A 20,438-nucleotide genomic window follows, 5' to 3' on the forward strand; every position below is an offset into this window, starting at 1 on the left:
AGAGAGAGAGAGAGAGAGAGGCAAGTAGGGAAGGGACAGAGAGAGAGACATGTACAGAATCCGAAGCAGGCTCCAGGCCCTGAGCTGTCAGCACAGAGCCTGACACGGGGCTCCACAAACTATGAGATCATGACCTGAGCTGAAGTTGGCTGCTTAACCAACTGAGCCACCCAGGTGCCACCCCCTGCTCCCCCAATTTTAAAATGAAGAAACTAGCTAGGAGAATTATGAGATGGTATATATGAAAATATCTAGCACTTGGTCTATTAATTGCTTAAAAATGTGAATGTTCATTGTATTATATTGTAGTGTATTGTATTTTTTACAAATAGTCACTAGCTTAAAGCTTGGGAATAATCTATGTGATTCTTATTACAATTTAAACATTAATTTCACTCTCTGAGGGTAGAGCAGTGGCAAGTTTTAACAGCTCTTATCTTTTGTAGAAACAAAATCTTCTTGTTGGTAAATGCAAATATTCTAACTGAAAGGAAAATCATGATGAAGAATCAAAAATTAAATACCTTACAGTGAGAATAGCATATATATTCTATCGAAACCATTTCTTGCTTTGGGTTAAAATTGAAGGTTGTACATTTGCTTATACCTTTCCTTCTCCCTCTAATTGAAGTGAAAACATGCCATTAAAAAAATCATTTCATGTTATTTCTCACCCACCCACTTTGGTTGGCAGTAGTCCTTAGAGTTATTATAAAGGTTAAAAGTTACATAGCATGAATGACTGCATTTTGAAGGTAAAAGACTGCCTGAAGGTAGATTAACTGAGGCTAGCTATCCTAATCAACCATTAGAAGACACTGTTAAAAAATTGCTCCTAGATGGAATAGCTATGAGGACTCATATCATTCTGCTAAGTAGCAGCTAGAATCTGTGTCTAGATAATATTGTAGCAATAAAGTCTTTGCCAATTATACCAGTCACCACAGTAAATTCTTTACAGCTTTCACCCCCATTTCAATTCACCCCCGCTCCCCCCAAAAAAACCTCAGAAAACCAAGAAACAAAATTTACTCAGTTCACATGCCAGATTCTGTGGAAAGCCTCTGTGGTTAAATTTAGGTATTCTTCCTCCTTATTTCCATAGCACCTTAGGAGAAGTGGTATTAGCATTCTTAGCAAACAGTACCATATGTGAATTGTAAGTTTACTTATCTTCCCATCTCTCAATAAACTCAGTGAAGGTAGACCTGTGATCTTACTGGGTTCCCTTTCTCAGTACCTGGAGAACAAATCCTAAGGGTTAGACCTGGGTGGCTGCTTCTTATTTTGTGTGTGTCTTTAAGCAAGTAACTTAACATCAGTTTTGTCATCTGTGAAATGGAAAATGATAATCATAACGTCATAAAGTTGACATGAATTTCTTGATGCCTGATGCATAGTAGCACTCATTAAAGGCTAGCTATCATTAATGGCTAAGTGAATGAGTGAGGCTGGAGTCCAAGGTCACAAATAATATCTTTAGCTTACTCCTCCAGACAAACCATTCTCACAAGGAATATGAATGTGGTATATCAACACCAAACAAGACCTGTGTAAAAAAAGAACACTGTGAGGGAGTCTAGATAACATTAGGCCTAGTATAAAATTACATTCAATGCATCAAAAAAAGTTTTATCCTCTATGAACTCCTGCAGAGGAATGGAACTAAAACATGCTACTAAAAAACACCATAGATCTTTTTATTAATGTTTCACTGTCATTGTAAGATTTCAGAGTATGAATACCCCTCAAAAGTGTTCTGTTTTCAGGATGCCTGGGTGGCTCAGTTGGTTAAGGGGCCAACTGTTAGTTTTGCCTCAGGTCATGATCTCACAGTTCCTGAGATCAAGCCCCGCATTGGGTTCTGTGCTGACAGCTTGGAGCCTGCTTGGGCTTCTCTCTCTCCCTCTTTCTCTGTCCCTCCCCTGCTACTTCCCTCCCATGAATCTGCTTACTCTCTCAAAATAAAAATAAAACAGCTAAAAAAAAAAGTGGTCTGATTTCACTAAGTTATATAACAGGGCACCTTAAAACTTATATGCAATAAAAATTTCCACTTGGCTTTCTAAAATTTAATATTCACAGTTCTATGAAGGATTATTCTCCTTTTCCTAAAGAGGAAACAGAATTTACAGAGTAATTAAGTGCCTAAAATAGGGCCTTGTATGTGGTGGACATTCAGCAAATACGTTGAAAGAATGTATGATTGACATTTCAAAGTCAAACAACTAGCAAGTAGTGGAGCCAAGGATTCAAATCTAGCTCTGTGACTCTTGAGCAGTTTAAACCTATAAATATTTTTTCTTGCCTAGTTACCTTGCCCTGAGACTATCCAGGAATTGTAGAACTACACTAAAGTGATGTTCTTCTAAAGTAGTCTGAGTCAGTGCTGGTCCTAACAAACCTTTTGCAAAATTACTGCACAGGTCTGCCAGTCAAGGTCAAGAGACATATCTAAAGAATTGCATAAAGGCAAGCACTAAAAGTATTAGACATGTGTAGATCCATATGTAAAGATAAAGGAGGATCTATATAATAATCAAGACTTCTGGAATTCTGAGCTCCTTAGCCTGGCATTTGAAATGTCCATAATGGTCGTGTTTAATTTTTTGAAGTTTTCTTTTTCACAAACCCTTCATCACATCCCCTTATACTTCTTCCTTATTGCTTTCTGCACTTTTCCTTATATTCTCCAATCTCCATCTCTGCTCAAACTAGCCTATAGTCACCCTCCATATCTACATGTCCAATTACTATCCATTCTTCTTCGTATTACTTCAAAGTACTGTTTCCTTTCTTCACAATCCTCGCATCTGTTTTAAATTCTATGAGTAGTCTATCTTGACTATAACCAATAATAAGGGGACAAGTGGGTGGCTCAGTCAGTTGAGCTTCCAGCTCTTGATTTCCACTCAGGATATGGTCTCATAGTGGTGAGGTTGAACCCCATACCAGGCTCCATGCTTAGTGTGGAGCCCACTTAAGATTCTCTCTCTCTCTCTCTCTCTCTCCCCCTTTCCCTTTCCCCTACCCTCCCTCCTCACTCACACTCTCTCTGAATGAATAAATGAAAATAATAGGAATCAAATAATTATAGAAGGAATGAATGAATTGTGAACTCCTAGCAGGCAGGAGTCTTAATCATCTTTGTATCTCCAAAGCAGCCTAGCCATTTGGGAGATAGGATACTGATGTGTAAAGGACATAGAATTAAATATAATTTAGAAACTGGGTTTCATCTTTTTGTGGCTACATGGCCTTGGGCAATTACTTGACCTTTTTGAACCACAATTTTGTGAATAAAATGGCACTTCATAGATAGTGAATGACAATCTGTGAATGACTATCTGAGTGAATGTCTCAAAAAAAAAAGACAGTTAGTAGTTCTTTATATGCAGTTCAGAATATGGAGAACTAACTACTCCTTAAATGTTTATAGGATTCAGTTGAATCACTTTTTATTATGCTAGTTGCCAAGGGAAATACTGATGAGTAATAAGATACCTATCTTTAAAAGACTTGTAGTTTTGAATTGAGGACTTCCACACATGAAACAAATCAAACTGTACAAAATATGCTATAATTATTAAATACAGTATATGATAAAGGAATTGGGAGAAAAGGAGGTCAATAATAAATAAAAATGGTACGTCATAAGGTGGTCTGAAAGCTGCAGTATTGGTAGGGTGGTTGTGAAGGAGGATGAGAATAACATGAACAGAGATTGAATTGAGTATGGTGTGATGTTTCTGACATGAGAAGTTAGCTAATCTCTAGAGCAAAAGCCAAATTTTGAAGAATAGTTGTGAAGTCAGTCTACCTATGAAAGGCCTTGAACTCCAAATAGGCTTTTCAATACTTGCCACTTTTGACCCCAAATTCATTTAGCATGCAGATAATTGAACAATTAACCCAACCTCTGTTTGAGCCACATTGCATGCCTTTCACACACCCTTCGCTGTGGTCATAATGAGCTTTTTCCTGAATGTTGTCCTTTTTCTGACCTTATTGTACTTAACATCTCAGCATCAGTTGGTGTAATTGCTCATGCCCTTCCTAATTGAAACACTTTTTTTGACTCCCTTATACTAGACTTTCTTGGTCTTTCTCTTATCTCACTGACCACTTATCAATCTCCTTTACTCTGACTCCTCCTCCTATGCTTGATTTCAAATGATTGGAATGCCTGGTGCTCCATCCTGGCCTCTCTCCTTTTCTAAGCAAACTATTTCTCTAGATTATTTCTTTTGCCCACAAAATCTAAATACTGTCTATACGCTGTCAACTGTCCTGCTCTGAGCTGTCTTCCTTGACCTTCACCTCTGTATAGCTGTACATGGTATCTCTTTTTGGATGTCTAATAGGCATCTTAACATGTCCAAAACTTCATTCTCAATTTCCCCAACCAATATGTTCCCACCCCAGTTTTCCTTGTTAAATCCAACTCTGTCCTTCCATTTGCTTAGGCCAGAAATTTGAGGTTATGTTTTTCTCTCATTCCATCAGTAATTTGTCTGGCTTCTACCTCTGAAAGATACCTGAACCTGACAATTCTTTAGCATCTTTGCCTCTACTGCCCTAGTCCAAGTCACCACCACTTCTTACCAGGGCTAGCCTCCTAACTCTTCTAGCTTTCCCTGCCTTACTGTTTCCTCATTGTAGCCTGAACAGCCAGAATAATATTGTATACATGTAAATGTAAGTCAGCTCTTAACTATTTCCCTGTTTAAAACCTCCAGTGGTTTTCCCGTGCAATTACTATAAATATCAAGTTCTTTACTATGGTCTGCAAGGACCTACATGATCAGACTACTGCTATCTCTTTCTTATCATAACAGCTTCAACTTAAATGGCACTTCCTCAGAGATGCCTTCCCCAACTGTTCTGTTGAAAATAATTCCCTTCACGCTGTCCCTCTGTTACCTTTTTAATTGTAATCCTATTTTATTACTTCATGGCACTTAGTATTCTCTAAAATTGCTTACTCATTTATTTATTGTTTGTATCCTTTACTGGAATGTAAGTCTCATGAAAGCAGGGATCATGTTTGTTTGTTTTTTTGTTCACTGCTGAACCCCTAGCATCTAGAACAATGTCATAAACATAGGTAGGTACTCAATAAATATTTGTTAACTGAGTGAATGAACTTACTACGTTCTGCCACTTATTATTTCCTTGTCTAAAAAATGCCACCCTTCTCTCTTTCCCAGATGAAGCAAAAATTTCTTGTCTTCCAAATGATAAACACAGAGGTCCTACTTATCCAGCATATTTCAACTTATATTTTTCTTCTCCTCTAAAGCTTTCCTTAACCATTTCCCTCTTTCACAGAGACAGAATTGAGCACTTCCTTCCATGTTTTCATTATACTTTTTTCAATTTCTCAGTTGTACCTATTGCATTATACTCTGGCTGTTTATATATTTGTCTACCTTCTTAGATTGTGAAGTCTTTTATGGACAGGACCTGTGTATTATTTGGGTTGATATTCTTAGCACATGGAATAATGTAAGGCATTGAGTTAATGTTGATAAATAAATTAATCAAAATCTTAATACCTATAGTAGTTTTCCAGAAAGTAACATTGCTTTGTGAGATACAAAGATGAATAAGACTCTTGCCTTCTGGAAATTCACCATTTATTCATTATTTAATACATATTTATAGTGTGACAGGCATTATGCTTAAGTGCTAAGGATACAGTGACAAAGGTTCCTGCCTAAAGAAACTCTATTTTAGTTAGGTATTATTTCCTTTGATTTTGATCAGTAATATTTTATGCTATATATTGGTGTTTCCTAGGTATTTTTAGTCTGTAATTAACCTGGGAACTCTATGGGAGACAGTGGGGCAGAGATTAACTGCCTAATCCTAATCTTCTGTTGAATGTATGTTTATCATATAGTTACAGATTAGCAAAGAAAGAATAATAAAGGCCAGAACTGTGTAGCAGACCCTAGGTGGTTAATTTCATTTACTCTTCATAGTTCTGATACATTTCTAACATTTTGGTTAATGTTGCTCTGAATTCTCCCAGTGTCTAAATTCTGTATATTTCTGAGTCCTAAGTGAAATCACAGATATTTTGAAGGAATCTGGGGATAACAATTAAAATTCTGTAGTTTTCAGTCAGTATCTTCTGAATTTTGACTGAAACCATATTTCTATTCTTACACAACATTCATGAGTATAAACAGTATTTTATATTTCTTCTAAAACAGCTGTTTCACTTGGATTTGAACCAGAGCATTTGAGTATACATTTTAGTATTATATTTGGAATTTGATATAATTGAAAAATGTGGTTCTCTTGGAGGAAATACATATGTAGACAATAGCCTATGACTTCTAGAAAATTCTTATGTATGCAAAGTGTTTAGAATTGAAGTTTAAAAACACCTTGGTAGAGAAGGAGTTAACAGGTTAGCTCCCCTTGGTTGTTCTCAGCATGCTCTCTTGCCTTTAGGAGCTGAAGAGATGATAACATTGGGCCCGGACATGCCTGTGTGGAGGTTATGGTACTCCTGGGGTTTTTGCAGCTAGCTGTAAAGCAAGCTAGAACATGTTCATCTCAGAGTTCCTTGTTTTTCTTTCAACCCTTTCAGTGCCCTGCAGGAGTCATTAAATCAAAACTTCATGCTGATCATCACCCACCGAGAAGTCCAGCGGGAGTACAACCTGAACTTCTCAGGAAGCAGTACTATTCAAGAGGTGAGTTATGTCTCACAGCTAAGGAATAAAGGTAGCTCATTATAGCTAATGTTGACCCTGTTAAAGAGGGCTTATCTGTTCTAGTTGGAAACTCTCTTTATGTTTCATTATTGGGTTCTTAATTTTAATTAACTGGAGCATCAATGATTACTGTAGATATATTAAATGACTTGACCTAGAAAGATAGATGTTATAAATGAGAGCTCTTGATAACTCTTAAAATAGTCAACTTAAAATCTTGCTTAGAAATAACTCATTGTTATTACATAATGCATTTTATGGTTTTATAGTAATGATTTAAAATATTAATTTGGAAATTGTGGACAACATGCATTTTCGAACATGCTTATACTTTATTTGAAAGGTTGCTTTCAAATACATTATTTACAACATGGCTTTTTCCAAAAGGAATTTGAGAAAGCTTTGCTTAAGTAGCTCAATCCCAACATTGGACAGTATTCGTGAAATGCTGTTGGAGACTGTCAGTCATTTAGCTCAGAATATCTGAGAAGAGTCTATTTATAGTGTTAATATTTTCTTCAATGTGGCCAACCAGGGCCACTGTTTCAAAAAAGAACCGCCCCCAAGAGAGAAAAGGTACCTTCTTGCCTGTGGCCCCACCCACTTAAAAGCCAGTAATTTATCTCCATGGGGGGAAAAATATTCAAGGGTTTGACAGGACTTGTGTTTAGAAACATTGAAATGACAGTTATAACACATTACCTCTTGTTAGTTGTTAAGACAACAATCATTTGTCTACTAATATTTTTATAAAGAGAATTATGTTTAATCTTGGATTATTTCATAATTTTTTTCTTGGACTACATTGGTTAAAATAATTACTAATGTCATAATGAAAGAATGAGTTGTTTTCACCTAGTCATTTTTCAGACACATAAGAATTGTTTTAGCAATGGTTAGACTATTAATGGTTTCCTTTTTTGATGTTTTGTCAATGAATTTCAACTTCTGAATTTGCCATAAATAAATCACCGTTTGAAGTTTATTTTCTTTATCACTTGAATAGTTGGTTGACTAGTAAATTTTTCTCCGCCCATACTTTGAATCATAAGCTTGAATTTGATTTTTTCCCCAGGGTCTAAACATATTAACTGCCATTTCATTCTTAACGTCTACAATGGGTGTTCTAGTTTCTAAATTGAAAGTTTTAATTCCTTGGAGAATCATTGTTGCTTTTACATTAAAAATAATGTTTAACTATGGCTATATTGCAGAATTTATTCTGGTAACTTTATGGTGGTAAAATTTAAGTTATATATTGGATGTAATTAAATAAGGAAATTTAGTTTCCAACAAGTAACTCCATTTTAATCAAGAAAAGCAAAAATAATATGAAGTAAATTTCATTCTGATTTACTTTTTTAAATTGAAGACTAGTATAATGCATGATGGATAAATATACACTTCTTTATTTTCCTTTCTGACTGAAATTTTTATAGCCAAAATTTTAATTTTTTTTTAAACATTTCCCGTTTCTATAGTTTGAGTGTGTTTCAATTTTCTCCCACAAGAGGGCAGAAAGGACTATTAAACTGATAGTCTAAAAATGCCATTCAGTGTTTTCAAATTAGCTTCTCTTATATTAACAAAAAGGAGCATAATGGCCAAGTTATTGTTTGATTTACAGATAATTGGCATATTGCAAGGAGGAGACTTAATTTCACCCTTTTAAATTAAACAGGGAGATTTAAAAAGACATAAAATATTCATTAATGTTCGGTGATTATAAAGTAGTGGCATATATTTATTTTGCCTTTATTACTGTTTCGATGGGAAAATACTGCAAATATTTCCGAAATCGAGTTGGCCATACTGACAAGTTGAAATGTTTAAGCAGCGTTAATGCAATCTGCTCACACCTGATATCCTATGCAGAATGATTCAAAATGACTACATCAATTATTAAAAGAAATATTTAAAATTCTGTAAATGTGCCATTGGGCGCCACAGTTGGCTGAAACTGTTCTCCATTGCCTGCAATTTAGATTATCAAATATATTTTAAGCCTCAAGGACTTGAAAACAGTAAACCTTTTCATACCATTTTCTAAATGAAAAATGTCCTAGAAATATTTTTGCAAAGACAGATATTCTTAATGTATTTCTTTGTAAGAGTTTGGTTTCCTCTTTTTCTTTTTTCTTTTTTTAAGTTTATTTAAAATAAGATTTTGAAATGCTAGGTACCAGGACAAAATAAATGAAGTTTCTAATATCAGTTGCCTTTTATGAGTAGACAGGTACATGTAGGCTCTTTTATTCTGTACAACTTAGAAAATGAATATGGATGACACTCTCTAGGCCTGGGATCACACTCTGTAGGTCTAGTCCTAAGACTTTTCTTCTTCAACTTGTGGAATACTTGGGGGGCAGGGAGGTAGTTGGGAAAGAATAGATGCTTTTATGCTACAGCCATGCAACCCAGAGTGACACTTAAATATGTGGCTTTTTTTGTTGTATGATTAAAAGTCAGTTTGCAACACAATAAAAATATAATGTCAGTATGATTTTGTAGTACTAGAAATGTTAGAATTTTTGTAGTACTAGAAATGTTAGAATTTTTGCTATGAATGTTGAAGCTTAGTGATGCCATACATCCTAAATTATAAATTAATTTCTGTCATCAGTTTCTTTTCAGTGTTGTTTAATACTTCCTAGAATGAATTTTGACCAATATGTGAGGGAAAGGAAGAAAAAACCACCTGATTTTTTTTCCAGTGTAGGAGTATTTTATTTTTGCTATAGGTGGGGGAAAAAAAGCCCATTTTTTTGATATTTTTAAATTTTGAAAGCCTTGCATATACAAGAGAAAGCTTTTGTAATCTTTTTGTCCCAGAGAGAAATTTCTATTAAATGAAATAGGGTTGAAAAGGTCCTATGAATTCAACTTTTAATTAGACAAAATACATTTTTTAAAATACTGAATTAGAAAATAGAACTTAGATGTAGTTTGAATTTCAAATAAACTCTTCAGTGACCATATGTTCATGCAACTTAGTGGTGATAAACCGATAGTTGTGCAAGTGTTTGTTCATTCTGGCTCTGTGTTCTCTTGCTTCACAATGCATGACTTATGTCCTTCGGGTGCTCTAGATTTTAATTTAGGCTAGTTAGATATTGGGGTTTTTTTTTAATCTCTTTACAAATCATTCCATTTACATTATCCTTCTACTTGAGGAAAAGACATTGATAGCATAAAACGGTCAGACTGGAAAGTTGGAAGTAGTTGTAAGCCTAAAAATCCTTTCTCTTTTTTCCATTTAACAAATTATCAGATAATATGACAGTAACTTTGTGACAGTCTTTCTTTCCACCTTTTTGGGTCCTGAAGTAGCTACTTGTCACACTTTAAAACAGTGAATTTCTTTGAAGATTCAAACAAGCTTACCTAATTTTAATGCATTTTCTTCACTGAGAATTCAGATTTTTAAACAGTTCATTATATTGATTGTAGTAATACTACTTTCTAATACTGTTAAAATCTGTGATTACAAATGCACTTGGGATTGGTTAAATTAAAGGAAAAAGATCAATTTGCCTACTGCAAATCCTAAACCCAGGTGTGGAAAAGGATATGAAGTCCCTGAAATGAAGCCAACTTTTCTTGGAAACTAATTCTTTGTTGTCCATATTACTATTGCAAAAGCTTCTATTAGGCAAAATATACACTTTTCTTTGCAGATGTCATACAAACTTAAGGAATACACACATGACCCAGAATAACAATGATAAGGAACCTAAGTATTTTTGGTATGGAATCATGGAGTATTATCTGTTATAGCAAGAAGCATGATGAATAGCTTTTAGAATTATTTAAATCCTCTTCCAAGTTTCACTTTACCCTAGAATTCTCACTGTTCTTATTAATGTTGATTTAGTTCTTAAGGGAAATGAAATGGAAAAATTGACAACCTATAAAGATATATCTTGCATAGAAGAGTAAAACATTTCACTACTAATACTAGTGATTGTCAAATGAAGCCAGTGGTTTGAATTAGCAATGAGAAGTGAACTAAATACATAAATCATACTAGTCCTTAAAAATAATCTTGACTAAATAATTGTGAAATCATGAGGCTAGTCTGATTCTGCAAATTTGAAACGTGTTGGGTTTTATGTCTATTTTCCTACTTGCTACTTTCTCAACTTGCTTGACTAACATATATTTCAAACTAGTCTCCTCTGATGCTGGAGATCATTAACAACAATTAAACATACAGTTTTTTACAGATTGTACTAATAAGCAATTTTCTGGTATTGGGTTGACTATAACTGTTTAACTAACATGCCCTTTCTCTAAATGTTTTAAGTATAGGTGTTTTTGTTTGTTTGTTTTTTTGTTTGTTTGTTTTCTAGTGTGGAGAGGGCGGGGGGTGCTGGCACAGAACTGAAGAATAGAGTAGCTGAGAATGTGCATATGCAAGAGAGTAAATTAAATTGTGTGCTTGTTTAATTAAAAGTTTAAGTGATTTATAAATTTACTTCAAAATAAATGGCATATATAAACTCAATTAGAATGAACCCATTTTAATTAGCATATATCATAGTTTGATTTTTTTAAATTTGAAATCACAAGTGACATCTTAGCAAGAATGAAAGACATAATTTCTTAAGCAACTGGGCAATGAATTCAAGCCTTTATTCAGCTTTCAGAAAAGGAGATTATGAGTTTCTTTTAAATATGCATGTATATTATTAGTTTCAAGTTGCATGTTATAATCTGTGGAAGTCATACCACTTAAAGCGAACAAATTGCTAATAATCATTTTATAAATATTGAGGTTACCTGTGATTCTTAATGAATCATCCCCGTAGGAAATAAGTTTAAGTAAAATTTACAATGTGGCCTTTTGAAACTGACAAGTCTTTTTCTCTCTTCTCTCTCCAAAAACATTTTAGAATAATCTCTATGGGAAATTAAGTATTTAAGTATTCCTTCACCTACTTTCAAGAGGATAGAAACAATGAAATTTTGTTAAGATTTAAGGACAATGCTTTAGTCCTTTGTTACTTAAGATATGTGTATCCTAACATCTTCTTAGCTGACCATGTTTCATAATCTCTGATTTGTGTGTTGGTAGTTTCGAAATGTCTGGGTTGGGAGAAATTATGTTCAGTTATCAGAAACTAATAAACATAAGACATTTTTATATGCAAGAAAAGGCAGAGAGTAAATAATTGCACTGGTGACCAATACTGTAATAATCCTGTTTTACAATATGCACTTGACAGGTTGTAATAGTGCTAATTGAAGAGACTAATTCACACTTGCTTCATTCTATTCAAAGGCAAAATCAGCAGCTTGTTTTGCTTTTGACCAGATGGTCCTCATGAACACCTACTGTGCACTTTAAGTGCTTTACTAGAATTACAAAGGCTGGGGGCTGCGTTCGACTCCAAATGATTTGAGAAGAGAGAGAGAGACGGAGAGAGAGAGAGAGAGGGGGGAAAAAAACCCTCTGTGCTCAATGGATTTGGTGCAAGTAAATTAATTCTAGTGGACCCATTACACACTGAGCCCCCTTTTCAAAGCTCTGAGCCTCCTCGCTTGCTCTGTAGCAATGAGAAAGAGAAAGAGAAAGGCAGATTACTGCAAACAGAAATAAAAAAAAGGGCTATGAAAGGGAGAAAAGAGGCCTTGAAGCCTTTCATATCATTTGAGTTTTTCAAGTGCGTTATTTTTGGGGAGGGTGGATATATGAAAAGCCAATTGGGGTTTTTTTTGTTTTAAAGTGCGCTATTTAAGCACCATGAATATAGGCGCAAGAGCAACAGTTGACTGAGTTTACTGTGGTGAAGCTTTGTGTCCAAGGATGAATCAAATTCATTATATTCAACTCTTTGTGTTTTAACATGAATGTAGGGTTAGTTTCACAAGACTGTGTCTGTTTAGGATAATTATAATTTAATATTTTCCTTTCATAAAGTTATCACTGTAGATGTCTAAAATTTTAATCAAAGCAGATTTCGTACATTGACTTTGAAGCACCCTGACAGTTTAAAATTCAAAGGAAAGCTTTTTTAGTTTTCAAAAGAAAAGAAAGGCTCATTCTAATGGCATTGAAGCAGAGATTATTATAACTAATTAGAAGTCACACATCTGTTAGCTTTTGGTTTGTGACTTACTTGTGTATTTTTTGAGTAAAATATATACTTCAAAAATATATTGCGGTTATTGAGTGAACCCAAAGGGATAAATTGCACTTAATAGAGAACGTTTATTTGAGCCAACCATTTTTGCAAATTTTTACATGGTCCCGTAAAAATATGTAGTATATTAAAGTCCATTAAATGTGAATTGGAATTGTAGAATTAATTATCATAAATTGGAATGCAGTTCCAAACATATTTTCACGTGGTTCTTCTTAGCATAATACGAATAATTAGCCAAAGTTTTTATGACATAACAAGAAGATATGGCAAGCCCAGTTTGTGCAAATTTATAGTTATTCTTATCCTTAAAGCTGTTTGTGTACAATACTTGTAATTTGGAATACTGACACTGTAAAATAATGAATTCTTCTAAGTTATGTGTGTGAAGATACAGGAGATCACATCTAGGACATGTCAATTATTTTGTATGTTTTTATACTTTTAAGTTGAATTCTCTTGTGATATATTGTCACATGTTCTACTTTTATTTGATGGCATACTGACATTATAATTCAAGTTCATTTTAATTATAGTTATTAGCAAAGAATACAACAAAATCATGCCAGTAATATGTAACTTAATGATAATTGTAAATAATTCATAGAGAAGATTATTTCTTAAGTTTGGCCTGTCTCTTTAAATGAATGTTTAGCATTTATACTTTAAAAGGCATAAGACACCAATAACGCTTTATATATCAATATGTCTTAATTACATTCTTAGGAAATAAAATGTGGAAATGTAAAAACAACCACAAAAACATTTTAATTTTTATTTTTCAAAGACTTTTAATAGAGGGTAACATGCTTTCTTTGATATTTAAAATAAAATTTGATTTATTTCCTATTAATGTCATTACTTTGGGACTTTGTTCATTGAAATATAAGTTTTGAGATGGGGAAGAATATAAGGGGAGTCCTCAAACCTTCAACCAACAAAACATAATGAAATTTATAAGCAATGAGGTGTAAATAAATTGATATCCTTAGGGAGATAAGGATTTCTAGAAAAAATATGAATGACTGGGAAACGCTTACTGAAAAAAAAAATTTTTTTTTTTTTCAGTTTAAATTGAAGGTAAGACTACTAGATTCTCTTTCTTGTAGGTACCATACAAAGCTATCTTTAAATCTAGGACTTCAGTTAGCAGACGTGGATTGACCATGCAATCACTTACTTTAGGTGGGGCTGTATCTTTGGTTTCATAGGCATAGTAGTTTGAGCCTTTCTCTTCATGAAGAAGAGTTTATTTCAGCATTAAAATATTAACCCCTAGATTCCTGATGCCAGAGACAAGCTTCTGTCCTATAAGGGAAGGGAAAAAGAGAAAGAAACCTTTTTCTAAGGTCTGGAAGAGGCTGCAATTTTTAACAGACCTTGGTAGGTACTGGGTTACTTAAGCTGAGAAATATTTTAACATTTAAGTATCCTCCAGCCATTAAATAAGAATAATAACTTCCTCATTCTTCTCCCTACCCAACCCAGCAAAAAAAAAAAAAAAAAAAAGAGAGAGAGAGAGAGACAGAAGTAAATCAGAGGTTGGGTAAGTGAATGTAAAGTGCTCATAAACATAACCTAGATCAAGTCAAGGTATATTAAGGCCTACATGTTGAAAATTATTTACATGTTTATCCTTATATACCAAAGATTATTTGGCCATAAACCCCTTACAACATCTGTTTATGATCATTTTTCTTTTGTCTAATGTGTCTTGTATATGACTTAATACTACCTAGTCAAGGAGTTCTTCTTCAGACATATTTAGTATGGAAAATAAAACTTAAACAAAAATCCTATAGCTCAGTTTAGAGCTATATTAACCTTATTATAACCCTCAATATGTTCCTTTTTTTAAGCATATTTTTAAAAGAAAAAAGACTTTAAAAGCTTGTGGCAAACATTTTTTATAAATGACAAAATGTATTCCTTGCTTTGTGGTCATTGCGTGACCAGACAGTAGAGTACTGGATTGTTTTAAGGTTTTTACAGCTGCAAGGCAAAAGCATCTGCTCATTGCAAAGCCGGCATTGTTTAATTTTGACACTGACTTTTCCATGCGTCTTTACCAAGCACTGGATTAGATGCCACTAAGATGAAATTTGTTTTAAGTTGCTCCCAAAGTGCAGCTGTCCCCATATACGGCCTAGTAGCTTAACCAAAACAGACAGACATAGGATCAATCAGAATCTTTGTACAGGGTCACCTTACTATGCTAGAGAGGCTCAGAGAAAGAATGTTAATGATATTTATTGTGAAGAACTGCAAAATTAGTTTCCAAGCTGATTTAGTGTATGTAGAAGTATACCCTTCCTCATTTTAGGGCAATAGGACCATTATTAAATATTTAGATCTTAAGGTGGGCTATACTGGTCCAATATTAAGGTGCCTATATAACACCAGGCATTATTCTTCCACAATGGATTGCAAGAAAAATGATCAGTTTATTGGTCACTAAAGTAGTAATTGACTGAAAATAAAACTCAATCTAAAATGGCTCTGCTAAAATCTTGAGAAGTGGACATTTTTATAGAATGATAATTTTTCTTTAATGTTTCAAGTGAATGAAAAATGAAAGAGCACCTCACTTCCCGGGTTTCCTGGGATTGTGTGAATTTCTACCCAGCTGGTCCAAATTGATTGATACAGGGCCAAATATTTGTCTGCCTACATTTCAAAGTCTATAATTTGCTAATGAATTGTGGTAATAATCTTTCATCATACATGAAAGATTTAGCCAAACAATTTGCTAAGTATGTATTTTGATCATAAAATTTTTGGACTTACACCAAGCTTTACATCTATTTTACAGCTTATGCATGGGGGGTGGAGGGAGAGCAGGGGGAGAAATAATACTGAACATGAATACTTGATGGAAAGGGATGAAGGAAATAAGGGAAGAAGGTACTTTGGAAAACAGTAATGCTGGGAAAGTCCTATGCGTAACAGTGGAAAACAAATTGGATTTGCACTTAAGAGTACAAAATAGGATTTTTAAAATGCCACCAGTTTCAGCCTGTGGTCTCCAGAGGTATGGTATCCATGCAGATGAAGTCAAGGAAGGAATCTTTTCCTTTTTGGCTATAGCTATTCCACACATTGATTATGGATAATTTCCTAAAACCTTTATGTTAGAAAAGCCAAATCCCCACAAATTGAGTGTAATTGAAGGCATAAGAATAAAAGCCAGAGGTTTGTTGGGGTTGATTTAGAGACTTAAAAAAAACAAAACAAAACAAAACAAAACAGTGAAGAAATAAATGTGATTTGGCCAATTCCAGAAGGTGAGAGAGGAACCTCCCAGGTTAAGCTTTAGAAATGACAATGGGCATCCAAGAAAATATTTTTTCCCTCTAAAACAAAGACTGTACAAAAGACAGTGATGCTCATATTTGTGTGGGGGGCACATATTTAGGATTAAATAACCCCCATTTGGTAAAGTATAAGTCTTATTGATGTATTTTTGGAGAGCATCATAAGATACACTCCAGAGAGAGTCCAGGATTAGCCAATGGAGTGAGAGAACAAGAAAAGGTTCTAAATAAGACTCTATCATGTATATGTAATTTCTCTTTCATTGTTAGAGATCAAGGTGCCATGACTTATTTGATTGATACAGACTGAATTGTTTTCAAGTTGTCCATGAAGACAAAATTTAATAATATTGATAAAGTTTTCCTTGCTTTGCAAGTAGGTAGTTAAAATTTAAAAAGCAGATAGCTAGAAAGAGAGAAACCATATTGTAAGAGACTGAACCTTCCATTTTACAGATTTTAAAGATAAGCAGCTCTAGAGTTTTTACATACCTGCTGGACCTCTCTCGAATATGTCATCTTTCTGGAGCATTAATTTCTATCCATTTATGTAATCCTCTTTTCTCTGATAGAGCTAAATCTGTTCTAAATGTTAGTACAGTGAAGATCTATCCAAAGTGGAAATTCCTAATGTATATAGGAAAGTTAAAGATTTATATATCAAGCTACAGCTTTATTTCAGAGTAATTGAAATCAGTTGACTTTCTCAGCCTCTTTCCTTCTGTTTTGTGATTTTTTCCTATTTCATTGATTTAATACTTGTCATAATTCTTTTGTAAGTATATTGTTACCATGTTATGGTAGTGACCTTAATGTTGAAGAGATCCTATAATCATTACAAAGGAAAAAAACAAATCATATTTAAATAAACTCAGTTATAAGTGAGATAGTGACATTCCTGATTCTCTTGTTAATAATTTTATAAAAATTACATTTCAAAAATATTTAAGTTATAGATTATATATGTTAAGTTCAAAATGTGCTGTTGCCATTTGTTTCTAGTGCTTTTGGTATTCTGTTATCAAAAGCAGTATACATTTATTTACACGCCTGCCTTTGCCTGATGAAAATGTGAAGTATTTCCTGCTAAGAGGTATATTTGTAATGTCTAATAATAATAATTATTATTATTATAATAGAATATTAGTTTGGGGTGCCTGGGTAGCTCAGTCGATTAAGCATCCGATTCTTGATTTCAGCTCAGGTCATGGTCTCACAGTTTCTGGGTTTGAGCCCATATCAGACTCTGTGCTGATAGTGTGGAGCCTGCTTGAGATTCTTTACCTCTCTCTTTGCCCCTTCCCTGTGCCCTGTGCACACGCTCTCTCCCAAATTAATAAATTAAAAAACAAAAGAATATTAGTTCATTTCTGTTGAATTGGGAAATACTTCCCCTACCCTTCTCATTGTAAAGAAGGGAATTTTAATAAGGTATTTTTAAAGCAAGGCTGCTGTTTTTTTATGGATAAAATTTTTGTTGCTGATAACAGGTATGTACATGGATCACTTTGCTTGGAATTGGAAATTTCAGAAATATAATAAAATGTCTTACAAGTTGTAATTTCTATTGGTAATTGGAATTTCAAATATTGTAGCCAGTTTTTGTATATAATGACTGGAGCAACATGTAAAGCATGACTCTAAAAGTGATTGATACATTAACATGCATACATTTCATCAATTTAAATGAATGTTGATGCCTTCAATATAAACATCTGTGTTATTGATATACATATCCTCTGTTGCTCAAAAGTTTTTTTAGATTTCCAGGAACTAGTTTAAGAGACTACGATGTGTTTGTTTGTTTTTTTTACTTTTCTTTTTGAATGGCCTCACTTATGGCCAGTCTTTCTTCTATGATGGGGAGAAATTGATTTGTTGCAACTGCCAAAAGTAATTGGAAACAAAATGTTGTGAGGCAGGTGGTATTCAATCTGGGTGGTCAAATTTTTGGTTATTCTCTCTTTCCTGAGCTTCTTGTCTCCTTGTGAATATATATTCTGTTTTAGCATTTATCACACTCGTTTGCAGTTATCTATTATTTTTCCCCGTTAGACTAAGAACAGGAAAACTATCAAATTCATCTCTTTATTTGTGGACCTTCCAATGAATTTGTTACAGAGTCTGTATGCTTAATGAATGACTGAATTTAAAGAGAGCAATCTGTAACTCAGTGAGCTTGTTTGCACCTGAAGGCATTTGCAAAAGTGAAGTCATTCAAGTAATGTTTCTGGTATTTCAAGCATTTCTTTTTTCTTTTTAATTTTTTTTAAACGTTTATTTATTTTTGAGACAGAGAGAGACAGAGCATGAACAGGGGAGGGGCAGAGAGAGAGGGAGACACAGAATCTGAAACAGGCTCCAGGCTCAGCTGTCAGCAGAGAGCCCGACGTGGGGCTCGAATTCACGGACTGTGAGATCATGACCTGAGCCGAAGTCAGACTCTTAACCTACCGAGCCACCCAGGCACCCCTCAAGCATTTCAAGAATTAATCTTGACATAAATAGGTGCTTCCTTAAGAGGGTTATTATGAGAGGATCTCTGATTTGGCTATATAAATTCTCACTTACTTGTTAAAAATGAGACCGAGAATAGATAGTTTGCACAAAAAGTGCAAAATAAAATTCTAACAATAACATAGATTTATATCATCCTTAATTTGTAATACCTGCCAGGTCATTTCTTGGTGCTTTCTCTGTATATGAGGTTATAGCTGGTTTTTAAAAACTTTTCTGAGTCTAGGGAATGCAGTGAAACAGATTTTAATAAAACTAACAGTATTTCTCAATTGGCAATTAAGTAGTTTGTGATAGTGGAAAGATCATTACACTAAGGTATAGGGAAATCTGAGTTCTAATCTTCCTGCTACTAACCAGCTGCGTGCTCATCTAGCCCTGAGTAGCTTGGTATTTATTTTTCCTTTGTTTGACTTTTTCATAATATAGAGCAGCAGAAACTCAAAGTTTTTGCTAGTGAAAATATAAAATGTCTTGGAACTTTAGGCATAAAGTCCCTTTGTCCCATTGAACCTGGTGTATACTTGTATTGCAGCACTTCTATCCTTTTGTTTTGTGTTTTTCCTTCTCATGGTAGGCTTCTTGAAGGTAGGATCTCAGTCATTTAATCTTCATATTTATAGTACTAAATGTAGTATCTAGCACCTTATAAATGATTATTGAATGAGCACACATTTACACGAGTCACCATTCAGTGGTTGAAAAGAAATTGGGAAACCTGGATTCTAATATCTGATATTTTGCATTGTAGATGTATGAATTTAGGCAAGCCACTTAACTACTGCTGTGAATCTGAGTCATTTATGAAAATTAGGATTGGTTTCAAAGGAGTTTCCTGCTTCTAAAATTTGGTCATGATGTGTGAATTTAGAGACTTCATATATGCTTCAACTGAACCTTGTGTGTGAGGTGGGGATGGAGGAGAGAGAAAACTGGTCAATAGGTAGTCACTGTGTGTATAAACATGCATATTTGTCACTGTGGAATGTAAATATCCCTTTAATCCTTAAGGTGTTATTTAAGAGATTCAAGGTTGAAATAGAGACCTCTGTTGCCATGGTGTTTGAAGTTCTATAATTGAGAATTCTTTCTGAATAATAATTGTATTTTTATCTTAAAGTACAGTTTAACCTTTTTTTTTAATGTTTATTTTGAGAGAAAGAGAGACAGAGAGAGAGAGAGTGGGGGAGGAGCAGAGAGAGAAGAAGACAGAGAATCCTAAGTAGTCTCTGTGTTGTCAGTGCAGAACGCGATGCGGGGCTTGATCTCAAGAACCATGAGATCATGACCTGACCCCAAATCAAGAGGTGGACGCTTAACCAACTGAGCCACCCAGGTGCCCCTATCCTTGAATACACATGATGTGATGAGACTTTAAAGGTGAATTGCATAAACATAACAAGTTTTTCTAATATATAAGAAGAATTTTTAATAATTGAGATGCATAAAAGTAAATGGTATTTTAATTTAACATCTTTAGTTTCACCTGTGGTAAGTGAATTAAAATTCTGTGAGAATATCCAGACTATAAGGATACCAACATAAGGATACACCTATAGATCAGTGGAATAGAAGTCAAGAAATAAATCCCTTAACACTCAAGGTCAATTAATTTTCAGCAACTGGATATCGACATGCAAACAAATTAAATTGGACTACTCTTTCACATCATATGTAAAAATCATTTGAATCGAAGACCTAAATATAAAAGCTAAAACTATAAAACTTTT

The 20,438-nt window shown here is 34.1% G+C and overlaps 1 protein-coding gene across 3 annotated transcripts in view; it reads left to right on the forward strand.

Moving 5' to 3' along the window:
- Positions 1-20,438, forward strand: part of FAF1 (Fas associated factor 1) — a 535,448-nt gene that overhangs the window by 252,729 nt on the left and 262,281 nt on the right. For all 3 annotated transcript variants that reach the window (XM_047869343.1, XM_047869344.1, XM_047869345.1), the window contains one exon: positions 6,605-6,710. In XM_047869343.1, coding sequence (XP_047725299.1) covers positions 6,605-6,710 — 106 coding nt within the window. The remainder of the gene's footprint in view (positions 1-6,604; positions 6,711-20,438) is intronic.

This window comes from Prionailurus viverrinus, chromosome C1 (genome assembly GCF_022837055.1).
Source record: "Prionailurus viverrinus isolate Anna chromosome C1, UM_Priviv_1.0, whole genome shotgun sequence".
In the NCBI taxonomy this organism is placed as follows: Eukaryota; Metazoa; Chordata; class Mammalia; order Carnivora; family Felidae; genus Prionailurus; species Prionailurus viverrinus.